The sequence below is a fragment of the Athene noctua genome, chromosome Z (assembly GCF_965140245.1).
Source record: "Athene noctua chromosome Z, bAthNoc1.hap1.1, whole genome shotgun sequence".
Taxonomy (NCBI): Eukaryota; Metazoa; Chordata; class Aves; order Strigiformes; family Strigidae; genus Athene; species Athene noctua.
In genome coordinates, this window is record NC_134077.1 from 90,087,538 (window position 1) to 90,103,033 (window position 15,496).

General features: G+C 43.9%; 2 protein-coding genes across 3 annotated transcripts in view; one reads left to right on the forward strand and one right to left on the reverse strand.

Moving 5' to 3' along the window:
* Positions 1-10,364, forward strand: part of FAM81B (family with sequence similarity 81 member B) — a 36,512-nt gene extending 26,148 nt beyond the window's left edge. The window contains exons 5-8 of the mRNA XM_074932728.1: positions 436-542; positions 4,445-4,580; positions 7,482-7,677; positions 10,258-10,364. Coding sequence (XP_074788829.1) covers positions 436-542; positions 4,445-4,580; positions 7,482-7,677; positions 10,258-10,364 — 546 coding nt within the window. The remainder of the gene's footprint in view (positions 1-435; positions 543-4,444; positions 4,581-7,481; positions 7,678-10,257) is intronic.
* Positions 10,365-14,309: 3,945 nt separating this feature from the next.
* The window catches only part of SKIC3 (SKI3 subunit of superkiller complex), a 49,480-nt gene continuing 48,293 nt past the window's right edge, over positions 14,310-15,496 (reverse strand). For both annotated transcript variants that reach the window (XM_074933246.1, XM_074933247.1), the window contains one exon: positions 14,310-14,700. In XM_074933246.1, the coding sequence (XP_074789347.1) occupies positions 14,623-14,700 (78 nt within the window). In that variant the 3' untranslated portion in view covers positions 14,310-14,622. The remainder of the gene's footprint in view (positions 14,701-15,496) is intronic.

Here is a 15,496-nt window from a genome sequence, read left to right on the forward strand (position 1 = left end):
CCGTGAAGGAGACATCTCCAACCAAAGAAGCGTTTGAGGGCATCAGGCACCTGGGATACCCCGCGGCCCAGAGGGGATGCACAGCCCCGCCTGGACGTGGCAAGGGCAGGGACGCTTTGATCAGGGTCCCCCTGGTTCCATCTTAATGCCGTATCCACCGGAGCATCTGTTACTGCAGGGGAGCCTCTCCTCTTTTTGCACTTCTTGGGATGCCATTAGGTAGTTGGGCAGCCAACACACACATGCTTTCAAGGGTTTCAAGTTTTCAGTCAACTGAATGAAATTATTTGTGAGAAAAGTTCATTTTTGTGTAGCCGTACTTTTATGTACTTAATGTTAGCTGTTCTTTTTCCATGCTTGCAGTCATAATGCATATTTAAATGTGAGCGCTCACAGTCTGGCTCATAAAGGCGTTCTCTGTTGAATTCTCACCAGGTGATGCAGCTATTAGGCAAGATAGAGGCTTCCAACTCTGATCAAAGCTCGAATTTAAAGGCAGTCTGGGGAGATCAACATCACGAATTGCAACTTCTGGATTTCAAGTAGGTGATGGAGGGTTTTTCGTTATGATAATTCACATGGAATGCTTTAGCATGATGAGCAGGTTGCCATGAAACAGCAAAACAAACCTGTTAATTAACATCCATTCAAAACACTAGGAGAAGGTTAATGAAGATCTGTGCCATAAAATAATGAAAATACGTAATGAAAGGATATTGTCTTGCATGTTAATTGTTAAAATGAGGCACTAAATGCCACCCTGTAAGAAGGAAGGTATGTAACCAATTCACTTGCCATACTTAAAAGAAAGGCACCAAATACAAAGAGGCTATTTACCATTTTAATTGGGGCTAATTTCTGACTTGCCTAATGACAGAACAAGACATTTTCTTTGTGCATTTGCACCGTCTGTCCATTTCTGAGACAGCCCCCCGGGGCAGGGGCGATGCTGATGAAGAAAGGTGGGAACAAGGCTGGTGTAGCTGCACAGCCTCATGTGCCCACAGGTTTGTGATTTATTTCCTTCTTCCTTGCCCGTACATTTTCCCCGTTCTATCTGCATAAGTATTTTTTTTTAGGGCGCCATTTTAATCTTGATGGGTTTTAGAGAGGAGGGAGCTCCAGGGAAGGATGCAATGAACAAAAGTATCTGGCATCTGTATCCAAAACAATGCAAAACAGCCCAGCACAAATAACTGAAAATGTAATTATAATAATCCTGCAATAATGGTATTTCAAAGGTGATAGTTCCGCTGCTTAAAACAGTGAAGCATTTGAATAAAGATTCATTTTATTTAAGATTTTACTTGAATTGTATTCAGAAGTAAAAATGAGTTGGAACTTTTAAACAGAAGAAAGTTCTCATCAGGACAACAGGAAAAGGGGTGAATGGGGAAATAACAGCTAAAGTGGGCATTGAATTAAAATCAGGAAAAGGGAAGAAGGAAGATGGAGACAGAGAGCAGTGGTGATGTGAAAGGGACAAGAAATGAAACCAAAATAAGAGGGAAGGAAAAATGGAATGATGACAGAAAAGAAAGAAATTGGAAAACTTAATTGAGGTAAATGTTGAGTTTCTCAGAAGTTAACGAGAGCTTGCTGAAATCGTCATCAGAAATAGGAAGCTTGGAGAGAGTCGGCTTTCAAGACACTGAGATGTGCTGGCATTGTTTATTTAATGTAAAATCAAAAAGACTTATTTACTAAATGTTGAGATTTTATTCCAGTTAATATAAAATTTGATTAAGATAGCGTGCCCTTGGGGGAATGTCTGTCTCCTTTTATATAGCTCCTTTAAAAGCCTACCAAATTTATGCATTCTTTTTATAGAGCTGAAGTAAAATTTAACTTCTGGAACAGACTGGAGCTTCCACATAAAATCTGGCACGTTTAAATCAGCTTTAAAGCCCAGAGTTACCTCTTCAGTTGACATGCAGCTGTCTGGGACCCAGTTGTCTTCGACTGTGGGCTGGCAGTTGTATTGTAAAAGTAAAAACTGATATTGTTACTGAAAACCAGATGAATTTTAAACATATTTACAGATTTCACGGGAGTTGTGCCTTGCTCAGGAATCTGGCCCTTGGCAGGGGAGTGAACGCTTACCTCTCAGGGTCAGTTAGGCTGGAATAGCTGCACTCAACTCCACAAAGTCAATTCAATTGCCAATAGATCTATTTTCACATGTGAAAATTTATGGTAGCACTACTGGAATAGTATTCATATATAGATACATAGATATATTCATTATTAAATATCTACAAGTATCCCCTTATTAATATTTCAGGGCTTTGCTGGGCTGAGACTATGGCAAATCGTCTGCCTCTGGAGCCTCACTCCTGGTAGATACATTTTTATAAGCTCCATGCAGGAGGGATGCGAATCAAAGAAATAAAATAAAACATGGGGCGGTTTTATTATTAAATCATTGATGTTATAAAATGAATACAAATACAAAATAATCATATTATTAATCATCATCTTGTCACTGTCAAGTGTGTTCCTCGAGATGGGCCCCAGCCACATTCGGATGGGGTTTGCAGGAACTGCATCCCAAAAATCCTGTTGTGATCGTTTGGTCGGAACTACACAGGCCGTGTCACCTCACGTAACTGCTCGTGGGGGTCATAGCGATCACTTCCAGTGTTTGCTAAATAACTTTCTGTAAAATCAATTATTTGTGTGGTTCGCCCCCTTCTCCCCAAGGCAGAGTTTGCCAAATCTTCTCTGAGTTGCCTGCACTCAGTCTCAGATAATTAATTTTTAGGTTTACGTATTTCGTTCTTCCCCCTTTGCCAACCTCAGAGGAATGGAGGCAAAGTCAGACGCCAGCTGCCAGTGACACAACGTGTGGTTTTGAGCCTTTGAGCAGAGCTGACCATCAGTTTTGTCATTCACGGTTAATTCATCTTCACCCATTAAGTGATATTCCCCAAATTTGTTTGGCAGTCTTACCACAAACAATGCCATGGCAGCTCTGTTTTGTGCCCGATGGACCCGTTCACTCATCCTCAGGGAGGAAGATCCTCCACTCATGGGCAGCGACCTTGGGGCAGGCAGCGGTGGCTGTGGCAGGGTGCTGCCTCCCTCCCTGCCAGACCTTCCAGAACAGGGTCTGGGCAGCAATTCCTGTTATCCCAGACAGACGTCTCGCCGTTGGGCCTGAGAAAACCTCTTTACACCTCCCCTCCCCGTGCTCAGGTTGGACACTGGTCCGTGTCGTCAGCGGGCTCTTGCGTTTGCTTTTCTCGGGAACAAAGATCAGTGCTCCAGGAAGCAAACTCTGTGTGCACGGTAGGGCTGGAAACGGCAAACTCAGTGCTACAAGATCTTAATCCTGAAGAATCAGATCTTAGCACTGCTGAAATGAGTAAAAGTGATAAACTGACCTAACAGGCTGATTATGTAGAAGATCTGGAAAAGACACTATAGCAAACTGCAATAACACATCACTTATTTTGCTATCATTAACTTTTTTTTTTTTTTTACCACATTTACAGAGAGTGCTGATGGCAATTATCACTTCATTAGGCTGATACGGAGCTGTTATCAATCACTCAGTATAAAAACCACTTTCACTCAAACACCCTTTTGAAACGTGATATTAAATATTAGAAGCGCCATAAGCACTAGGTCTAGTTGCAAAATCCTGCTCCTTACCTGGTGGTTTGTATCCTAACTGGGGCCCAACAAATTTCAAGCAATCATTGTTTGTGCACAAAAATGTCTTAGAAATTAATACCATTATGTTAAAATCCTTCGTGGCACTCCTACAGTCAGGTCATATGCACGAGCATGAAAATTTATATATACGACTACAACTTGGACCTAAGTTCACATCTCGTTGCGGTTCATGTTGTAAATTACATGTTGCAGCGTAAGAAAAGCAAAATCTAAACTGTGTAGTTCCCTTTCACCTGACATTTTGCAGATTTGATGGGAGCAGCATTTGTTCCTCACTCTCCTCCAGGCGCTGCCTTCTTCGTTCCCTTTGGGTAGGTTTTTACATTTCTAGCCAGCTTCTGCCTCAAAGACAACTCCACATTCTCTTTCTCGTTTAGTTATAAACTTTTTTTATTCTTATGAACTTCATCTTTAGATCACAAGCGATTTTGCTGCTCTCCCCAGTGCCCAGCAATGCAGTCAATGTTCAGTGGGACAGTGTGATTTCCTCATCTACTTTGAATAGAGTTAATGCAAATGGGAAATTAACATTTTTCAGCCCTCAGGTATTTTCCTAAAGTAGACCACGCTACAGAAATAACATTGTGGCATGTAGGTACAACCTTCAAGGTAAGGATTAATAAAATAATTGAGCTTAGGGCTTGTTAGGAAGCTATTGAGGAGATTTGGAGTAATTTAAGCAATTTACTCAAGTGACTCAAGACTCCTCCATAACACTGACTAAGCCTTAGTCTTGTTACTAAAAAAATAATCCTGATTTTAGGTTGACAAGTGTTCTAAGTGACTTCAGGGATCAGATGCAGACTCATCGGAAGTGGACGGAAGCGCAGCTGACCCGGTCTGAAGAAGATCAAGTCCAGCGCGGGCATCAGCTGTTTGACTGGGTGAAGGAGGGGCTGGTAAGTCTGTCCAGGACGGGCGCTGGGCGGCCTCCAGCCCTCCCAGGACTGGGAGTGAGACGCGCCGCTCCTGCCACCTCGATCCCAGCAGGTACCAAATCACACACAAAAAACGAGACCTAACGCAAAACCAGGTGTCTCAGGGCGACCGGTGAAATGATGAGTTACGCAAATCGTGGAATCGTAAATTATTTTGTGTTGAAAGGGGGATCGGGAAGTCATAAAGTTCAACCTCTCACTCAGACAGGGCCGACAGCGAGCTCAGGGCTCGAACCTCATCCTGGTGATTTCTGTTTCTGAGGGTGAAGATCCAAAATGCTCTGGGTATCCCAGGAAATAAAACCTTCCCAGATTATGGCTCCGCCTCACATCCGTGTAACCACAACATACCTGCCCGTGGTGTCGTCCTGTCCCCCGGCGAGCCGCGGTGCCGCCACAGAGCACCCCCCAGAGTCACTTGTGGGCAGGCTCAGGAGAGGAAGGGATCCTCTTCAACCCCAGCCTGGTTTGAAAGACAAACCCTCACCCTCCCGCGGCCGGTACATGAAAACACGGTGTGTTTTGGCTCCACAGCAGCACTCAGCACTTGGCACAGGACCGAGGCCTTTTAGTTAATTCCTTCACAGCTTTCAAAGCTTCTCCTCCTTTGCTGTGCGTGGTTCATTCCACTTCAGAGCTCAAAAGTGATCGAAACATGCCATATCTTAGTGCTGGGGTGAAGGCTGCTCAAAGACCAGTTTCAGACGATGCTTGGAACTAAAACACTCCTGAGCTTCAATCTCCAACTCTTGTACTCAATGCAACCAACATTTAGTGCAGTCAGGAAGATATTAAAAATATTTCTTGCCTTAAAGACACCGCTGGGATTCCCTTCCTCCGCTAATAGTTTTTGTGATCATTTTGCAGAAAACACACCAATATATGTGGTTACTCTCCCCTAAGGGAGATTGCCATGTCAAAAAATACAGCGTTAATAATAAAGACAAATAAAATATACTCGTAACAGAATGGGCTCCACTCTTGGTTTGCCTTTATTATCACACAGACAACTCAGAGTTGGGCCCCCACCTCAGTGACTGGCAACTTGCATCGGTCCCTCCTCCTCTTTATATCGGGATTCTAAACCATCACATTATAGAAAGTTCACCTTAGTTTCCTTTGATGTTTCAATTCTCTGTTCTTTCAGTGAAGAAAAACGTCCATAAATTTCCATCGGTCCGCAAGTCCTCTTCGTTCCTGTCTCTGGTTTTGCTCCTGACCACATGGTCTGTTGGTCTGTTTCAGGGCCATCAAGCCATCCATCCTCAAACAGCCTCTTTCTTCATCTGTCTGCCTCAACCTTTCCTCGATGTTCCATTTAACATTTCTGATTTCTGAGAAGTTAATCTTAGAACCTTTAAGAACCATTAAAACCAGACATTTTAGTCATCACCCATTTCTTAGGTCTCTGTAAGTTAAAATATTATAATAATCTTAAACATACCTAAACCAGAGGTTTCAATCCCGGGATTTACCCAGGGATTAACTAGGCTGGGTTTTTGGCCATGCTGAGGGCTGTACATGGGACCAAGGAGTAGCACAGCGTGATGCACCATGACTTCAGACTGGCTGGACACCTGCAGCCTCACAACAGTTTACTCATTCTAGTCTCTTATTCAGGATCACAACAGCCATTGATTTCTTATTTCTATGACCTCATTTATCTGTGAGTAATAATTAAAAGAGATTTTCATCTATTTCGTAACAGTTAACAGGAGGTAAAGCTTTCAAAGCCACTCGTCAATAGGTTGAATAAGGAACGTGTTTGTTTTCTGTGCACACATACGTGTGCTGGTCCTCTGGCTGTCACCTCAGTGGAAGCAGAGCTCCGTTGCTGGGAGCTGAAGGAAACCTCAGCACGAACGCAGGACAAAAGCAGTTGAAGATGAGCTTCAATCCTTTCTTCCCGGAGCTGACTCCCTCCACCAGCTGCCCGCGTTGTAGGCTCGGCGTGTGTTCCACCACCGTGCCGAGCTCTGTTTAGGTTCAGAGAGCTCCGCCAGGTTTGCACACACCTTCCTCGGGAGGGAGAGCCATCGCCTTGGGCCCACAGGACTCCCCTGTGCAGCGAGGGCGAGAGAAGGGCGGAGGATTGTGACCGTATTGGCCAGGTTTCAGTTGACCAGAGGACCTGGTGCAACCTGGAATACCAAGGAAGGGGCGGGGGGCGGAGCTGCGCAGCACAGGTTTGAGCACAGAAGGGAAGCTGTGCTGAGCTCAGAAGAGGGAGGGCTGCTTGCCACCCCTCAGGCAGCTCTTTCAGGGCTCAGCCTCTTCAGTCAGCTGAGCTGGGTTTACACCGCAGTGTTGCACCTCTTGGATTGGAAAGCTTGGGCTTGAGATGGCTGCATGAAAACAACCTGAAAGGGGTTGTCTGAGTTCCCCATCTCACACTGTGAGCACCCGTTTCTCCTGTTAGCCAAGCCCCTAACCTTCGTCAGGGGGCACCAGGCACATTCCCTTTTGCACGGAGCCTGCTGCTGAAGTGACATTTGATGGTTTTGTGTCATTTCCATCATTTACTTCCCATTCTCAACCAACGGCAGCTGGAGAAAGAGGCACCTGGATGAGTTACAGCTCCCCGCCACAGACAAATCGCTGGATTTAAATGAATAAATGAATCAAATAGGAATTAATAAAGCACCTTTGTCCTGGCCAAGACCCAATTTTGCAGTTTTTGTGGTTCATCGGGGAAGAAAGGATTGACACATCCTCCAGGGTACCAGACCTCACCTGCATTTATTCGGTGCTGTCATGTGTGGGATTAGGAGGCAGGACCGACCAAAGGGGTGGCTGGCAGGAGGTGGTTAATGTGGGCATACGTAAAGTGTCTCACTATAATTCTGTGTTGTGTATTTAAAGGAAAGAGCAGAAAAAAGGGTAGAAGAAAAGCTCCTACGTCTGTCACTAAAGCTAGAACGAATGGATGAACCCCCAAAATACGAAAAGCAGTTGAACCAGATGAAAAGTGGTGAAAAAAACCTGCGTGCAAGAATCACCAGATTTGAAAGACAGGTCTGGAAGGAGCTTCAGGAAATGCAGAATGAGTACAGATCAGGTGAGGATAGGCTCTCATGCATTTGTTTCTAAAATAAATTTCTACAGTAACTTGCTGCTCCAGGAAATAAACTTCCAGTAAAATACGCATTAAAGTGACTATTTCTCTCCCCAAACCCTGTATAGGGGTGTATGGACTAGCCCGCTTGTCTTTGCAAACAGCCAGCAGGACATTTGCACATAGGTTGCTCTTCCTTCCTCAGAGTCTCAAGGTAAGATCATTTAAAAGGCCATTTCATAACCCGTTTTCCAGATTTTTTAGAGCACCCGTTTCTCCCGTTAGCAAAGCCTAACGTTTGTCGGGAGGCACCGGTCACATTCCCTTTTCACGGTGCCTGCTGCTGAACCAGTGTTTGATGGTTTTGTGGCATTTCCATCCTTTACTTCCCATTCTCAGCCACGGGCAGCTGGAGAAAGGCACCTGTATGAGTTACAGCTCCGTGCCACGGCGTCGCGCCAGCGAAGGGGAGCGGTTAGATCACGCGGCAGCTGCTTCCCACGGGGACAGTCACACCAGTGCATCGCACAGGGCATGAACGGCTTCACCAATCCGAGATGATCCTGGCTGTCCAGCTTTCAGCAGCAATTAGAAAGGCTTTCACCAGGCACTATGCACACGGCCTCCACGAGGAAGATTGTGCCCGTTGTAATCTGTCCTGTGCGACTCAAACCTCACAGAATCACATCAGGGTTGGAAAAGCCCTTGCAGCTCCTCCAGCCCCACCATGACCCTCCCCCTGACCGTTCCCAACTCCCCCAGATCCCTCAGCGCTGGCTCAGCCCGACTCTTCAACCCCTCCAGGGATCCCGGGGACTCCCCCCTGCCCTGGGCAGCCCATTCCAACGCCCAACAGCCCCTTCTGCACAGAAATCCTTCCTCAGAGCCAGCCTGACCCTGCCCTGGGCAGCTTGAGGCCATTGCCTCATCTACTGCAACTCCCTCCACTTGCAGCAGATGATGGAAATAGTGGAGGCATCAGGTTATCAAAAAAACCCCACTCAGCCCACTCTCCAAGGGAACAGATGGCTGAAAATCATTACACGAGGGCTTCACATCTTACATGTTCTCGCTTGAAACTCAAGCGTCTGGTTCTTGTCTTCCAAGCTGTCTGGGATCAGGGACCCCAGTGCTTTGCTTCAGCTCCGATTCCTTCATCAGCTGCAACCCACCTACGAGCCTTGCTGCAAAGCCGCAGCAAACCAACCTCTAAATTAGGTCAGGTTTGTGTGCAGCTTGACACGGGAAGGCTTGGCTGTCTACGAGACCATCGGAGTGAGCTCAAGACAGCGTCTCAAAGCAAACTGTGGCTAAGAAATTTCAGAATAAAAGTTTCTGTGGCTGAAAGGGGTTCTTAACCTCAAGGCCCTGCCTGCGGAGACTAACGACAGAAGAGATGTGTTTAAACCAAACTCTGGCTGTGCTCATGTTGAAACACGAAGCCAAGGATCGCTGTTTCCCACGGCAGCCCTCTGGCAGGGGCCGACCCCCAAAAAAGGGGTAAGAGAGGCCACTGAAGTGGTGTGGAGGAGCACGAAGGGCACAGAGGCAGCCTCCAGCCTGTCTCGGCAGCTGGTTGTGCTTCAGCACAGATTGGCATCTTGGGAGTCAGAGACATGTCTGGAATTTATAAAATTCTAAGCACCGTGCAGGGATTTGGTTGAACTATATAGACTTAGCAGTGACAAAATTAATCCATATTAAACAACTGTTCGAAAAAGAAAAACATGTCATCAGCTGCCATGTTACAACAAGCACTTTAAGAAAGAAAAAGAGGAAGAGAGCTAATTTTAATCCTTGCTAGTAAGTCTATGTGACACGCTGGACAAATGTAAAGAACTACTACGCTGTAATTTGAAAGTTATTTCAATCTGGTAACAGGTAGGTAACGGCAGTTTGAAACTCTACTTTTCCAGTCTTTATTGACAATATTCGACTGCACAGTGGTCCAGAAAAGGTGCATCGCGTGCTCTGCAGCTCTCTTTTGGAAAAAAGCATGTCTGCACACTCCCATCTTACCTTTTCATGTACCTGTACACAGACACAGAGATGCTTCACTGGTGAAGCTGAGCTCCCATTCTCCCCCGAAGGGCACAACAAAACCACCTCCATCTCAGATGAAGCGTAATCCTCACTTAGAGCTGCTACAACTCTGGGAGATCCGCAGCACAAACCCTGCACAAACAAAGTCTTTGATTCAAAGTGAGGATTGCTGACTTAAAAAAACGCCAACCAAACCAAACCCCCAATGCTCAATGAAAAAACAATGCGCTTTAAGGCTAACAATACTCTTGGTTTTAAGGAGATAGTATTTTCTTTGCTCCACACCACAAGTCTGATGTCAACTGCAGCTTATGGCTACATGTAGTCGTGCTTGGTGTTGCCCAATGTATTGGAAAATACAATTCCTACAGCAAGGAGCTTGCAACCCCAGCAGCACACATCCACGGTATTCAATAAAATGATCAAATAGGTTGGATTTAATGTAGTCTGTATTAAACATGGGTCAGAGATTGCAAAGAAAAAGAATCTTTCAGTGCATTGAAAGCCACCACTAATTAACTGTTTCTATTCCTCTATCAGGATTTCGAACCATTCACGAGTCCCTGGAGCTGCTCAAACAAATACAGAACACAAGGCTGAAACTTGAAAAAAAGAAAATTCAGAAAGACATGAAAAAGATACAATGAAAGTGATCTCCTAGAAGACTGAACACCAGGAGCACGCCTTGTCCACTCTTGCAGGTGCTCCCTCCAGTGAGAGGCAGCCCAGAGTTCAAGACTGGACACTGACTTTGGACACTGCCGATTTTGTTTTCCCCTGTCCCTGTAGGATGTTGTTCTAGTTATGATACCGTGCAGCAACAAAACCAACAACTCTGTAACACCAACAGTCACTTTCACACCAATTTTACAAGAGAGTACTCCACTGTAGAAGAAAAGTTAAGCTTTAAGGATTGACTTAGAATTTTACAAGCAGATTTCTTACAAGAGTATTCACAGTAAAGGACTTTAATAAAACAAATACTCGGTTATTAAGTGTAGTTAGTCCAGCCCTGGCATAAGCTAAATTGGTTTTAGATTGGTGTGACTACTGAAATCAGATTTAATAAATTCCTCCAGCTGCACACAAGGTGTAGGTAGTAACAGCATTATGAAAACTGGTATCAGAACATCTACTGATGCATGATTTGCACCTATTATAATAAATCACTGGGCCATTAAAAGTAACTAATAAATTTGGTACAGGTGACAAAATGCAAGTTAATTATTAGCAGATGCATTGTCAAGAGGGTTTATTTCTCATTTCTGTTTGACTGAATAAAAGAGGTGGTTTGCAGTAGAACGCTCAGAAATGTCACTGACATAGTGTTGGCTTTTTTCTTCAAAATACAAGAAAAACAATCTGGAAATAAGCAGAAAAACTCTGGGAGCAGGGCAAAAGAAATGTATCAGTATAATTTCCCAACAGAAGCTAATGTGAGTTCTTTGGCAGGGAGGGCAAAAAGGAGCTCACAACGTAATTGCAATAAAAACCTGAGTTTCTGCAGTACATTTGTTTCCAGAAAGCCTAATACTGTCCACTGCCCAGAGAAGAAAATTCATAAAGGGCTCAGATAATCCTCCTCCGATAATCCGCATCTCAATTCTGTTGTGCTTTTTGCTCTACAGAAAAGCAGATTTCTCAGAGCCGTGGATTTCAGGTGGCTTCTCCAAGAAGCCACACCTGCACAGTGTGATGGCCAGAACCCAACCGACGGAATGCCACCTCGGCAATTAACCACATTGCTCCTGCAGGCAGAAACTTCAGTACAGTTAAACTTTCTCCAGGAAGTAAGAAGTCCTAGAAATCACTCACAGCTTGACAAAGACAAAGAATAGCCACCAAAGTTGCAGACATTTCCTACAAGCAGCAGGGAACCAGCAATGCTGAAACCCCGACAACGTGCAGCAGTTTCTGAGCTGCTCTGAATCTGCATTTTGGTCTCACCGTTCACTCACAGGGCCGTACAGCACAGCCAAATGTTGCTTTATTCAAGCACCAATTTTATGGCAGAAAGGTCTGAGGGCCTAATTATAAATTTGTATCCCACATGAATACATATTTGGAACATTGCTACTGTCTGAGTGACTTCACTGCGTGAAGGATTTACCTTGGTATTTATTGCTTCACACTGTGACTAAACCCAAAATGACCCCTCTCTCCCATGAGAACACCAAATTTAAAAGTTATTTAACTGCCAGCTGTTCAGTTAAATCAGTAAAAAGAAAATTAACTGGGAGAAAAGGAAAGCTAAAGTCTATACAGTCAGGATGATATTCAACTGGGCTGAGGGATTAGGGATGTACTTTTCCTTGCAAAAGTGCATTTGTGGCACATTATAACAGTTCTCGTGGGGTTTTTTTACCTATGAATTTTTTTTAAAAAAATATTTCTTTTAAAATACAAAAGGTATCAAACAAAAGCACTGGGGAGTGAGAAGTACAGATCTGTGTTTTTCTTAAACTCCAAGGTTAGGAAGACTATCAAAATTAACGCAGTCACCCCCTGTAGTTTGTGATACTGCTCAGAGAGAAGCTCAGAAGCCGAGCAGAAATCCAACCCAGCAGTTCTTGAGAAATACAGAGAAGGAGATGAACATGTATCACCAAAACATATAAATAAAATTCTCAGAAGCTAGCCACTGACCCGCAGTTGTACAAGTGGAAATGTAAGAAGCACATAAAATCCCTCATATCTGAGGTGGCAAAAAGTTCTACCTTGAAATTAATTAGATCTCATTCCACTCTGCCTGTAGCATAAGCCAACATCATAAAACAAATTACAGTTGGGAAGTGTTATTTTCTCCCCTTTACGGCCACAGCCGCTGAACACACGACTTCCCAGGCAGTGAAATCCATCAACAACTCTCTGTGCCCCAACTCAGTGGTGTTTATGTGCCTTCACGCAGTACTTTGCATTCCAAAGCTGAGCTCTACAAGAACATAAAATAGAGGGCTGTCTCAACCTGCACGAATTTACAGTGTTTCCAGTGTTAGAGCAGACCGTCTACAAAGTGCTGATTTTGCAGAGCCTAGACACTGTCAAAAAACGGGGAGGGCAAGATTTTTACCTCATACTGTTGGACTTTCCATAAGTTTAAACTCATGTTCCCCGAGTGCTTTTCACCGAGTAGGTGGCAGAAGTATGTGTTGGGTTTTCTTCCTACAGGGCACGTAATACAACTCCGGGCTGTGTAATTATCTTGTTCAAGGAGTTCAGCACTGATCACAGGAAAAGTAACTTCATGGTCTTCTGAAGAGAAAAAGCACTCTACTGTTTTTTTTTGTTTTTTTTCCTCATAGGGAATATTCATAGTTGACAGCTCCTCAGCTGGTTTCTCTGGCCTGTTATTTGTCTGGTCTCCGAGGTGTTAGAAAGCAGTTCAGGTTTAGTGCTGAACAAAGCACAGACTAACGCCAGGCTGGTGATGATGGTTTTCATACCGCGAGAGTAGGAGGCACAAATATCAAGACCATACGACAAGGATACGAACTATAGGCTGCAAGAACTTTTCCAGGCTTTTAATAGCAGCAAGCTAAAAAAAAAAGTTACAGTTAGTCTTGAGAGTCACGAGTCTGGCTTTTGCAACGTTCCCTTTTTAATATCTGATAGTTCAAGATGACGTGACAGGAGGCTGTGAAGGGATCCACAATCAATCTAAATTTACAAAAAAAAAAAAAAAAAAAGCCTTTTTAAGGAAGGTATTTTGCATTGAGGTGGGTGGGAGAACGAAAGTGTGGGAGACAAGGAGGGATCCTTGCCATTCAGAGAGGTTTCCACGCCAGCCTACTGAGCTCAGTTTCCTCTTTAAACGACAGTGGCGCGCTCGTGGCTCTCGGCCGCGCTCCAGAGATCCCCACACATGGCTGGTGGCAGACACCCCCCGCACCCCAGCTCAGCATCCTGCTTTCTTTAAGCCCAAAACCAACCGGTTCCAAAACCAAAGCGTATGCTCGATGCAGCCCCGCTGCTCCTGGAATGGCTCTTTCTCCTCTCTAACACAGAGCCATAACAGCCGTTGTAAGACTTTGGTGGCCAGACAGTAATTTTAAGAAACTTTAAACCAGGAAACAGAGCTATCGTGACTCTTGTCAACATCTTGAAAACCCTAATGGTAACATTAACAGATTAGAATCACTGCTTCTTTTTTTTTTTATTTTCATGTACATAAAAGCAAGATGAAATCACGCCTTTCAAACCACTGTCATGATTCATCCAATTAAGCAGTCAGCAGCAGAACTACCAAGACATAAATAGAGCCTGTTATACACATTTATAAATACGACCCTGTCCCTGATGATCACAAGCTTTTCTTGATGGGAATGTTTACTGAAGCCTGCAATCAAGAGGATACACTGCTGTAAGGAAGATCAGCTAAAAAAAAAAAAAAAAAAAAAAATTAAGAAAAGTATAAACTGACACCACAGATGAAGTTCCAAGTTGATTTGGGTTTCAACTCCAAACCAAAGCATATCAGAAGAATAAAAGTATTTTAAATCTCTGACTGTTTTACAGTATCTGGGAGAGAACAAGAGTTTGCTGCTAGTTAGCCAGTAAGATTCTGTGCCAAGAAAACCTTGCATCACAGCCAGCACAGTTAATATTTTATTTCTGTATGTGGGTAAGGGGAAAATACAAAGTACTCTCCATTGCCAGTAGCACTGAAGTTTCAGTGAGGAAGAAAACAAAAGCAAAATTCAGGGTTTTCCTTTCATATAAAGCATACGGTGGAACCGATATAACCTGCTTTTCTTCAAAAAGAAATAAAACTAAAGACAAAGTCCCAGCTGATGCAATAGAAGACCAAAACCAGACACAAACAAACAAAGCCCAAACCACATTGTTCCTAGAGATGGACTGATTAATTTGCATGAACGGAAGATGTTTCACTTGAGATGGTCCATACTAGGCACTTGATGACAATGTCTCATTTAGCTGCAGAGCTCTAACATCTCCATTAGCTTTGGCATTTTCTATAAGTACCTGCAGAGAAAAAGAAGAAAACAAACTGTGAAAAAATGAGATTTTCATAATTTTATTGTTAGCATTTTACTGTCAATCTGTAATGCATTTTACTTCCTGCTACGCAGTTTCCCTAAAAGACTGAGTAACCCATAAGCCCAGATAGGCAATATTCAACACTACACATCAGCTTGCTTAAAATATCAGGCACTTAAGACCCCCACCCTGTAGTGGCCTGCTAAGCCTGTAGTTGCTTGCATCACACTGCTACAGCACCATTTGTTACTCAAGGTTGAGACCAAGTCTGACAAGTAAGTTACCTGCTGGCAAAGAAACAAGCAGAGCTAGACGAGACCTATCTCCCTGCCGACACACACTTGCCTCCTGCTAGTACATTAGTATCAATCTAAATTTGCCAAACAGGAACATTCTCTGCAGCTAGTTAAGCAAAACTGCCAAGTTATCCTTTTTCCTCCCCCATTTAAATTCACCCTTCCCTTGATTTATTTTCCACACCTCGCATGAGCAGCTTTTCCACTAGTTAAAAAAGCTCCCACTCAGCCTAATGCTCACAGATGTTCATAAGCTTCTGGCACTTCTCTTGTAATCCAATCACATAAAACATATTGAAAAGGAAAACCACTAAGTAGTATCAAGCAAATTTTTAGCCGTTATTAGTACTGTACTCATTGGTAGGAAGTACAGATGACTTTGCATGAGCAAGTGCAACGAGATCATACCAGGATCATTCAACCTCATTAATTCTGGCGTTTTTATGAACCTGCATGTCTGTGCGTGGACTTTTATCAAGGCTCAG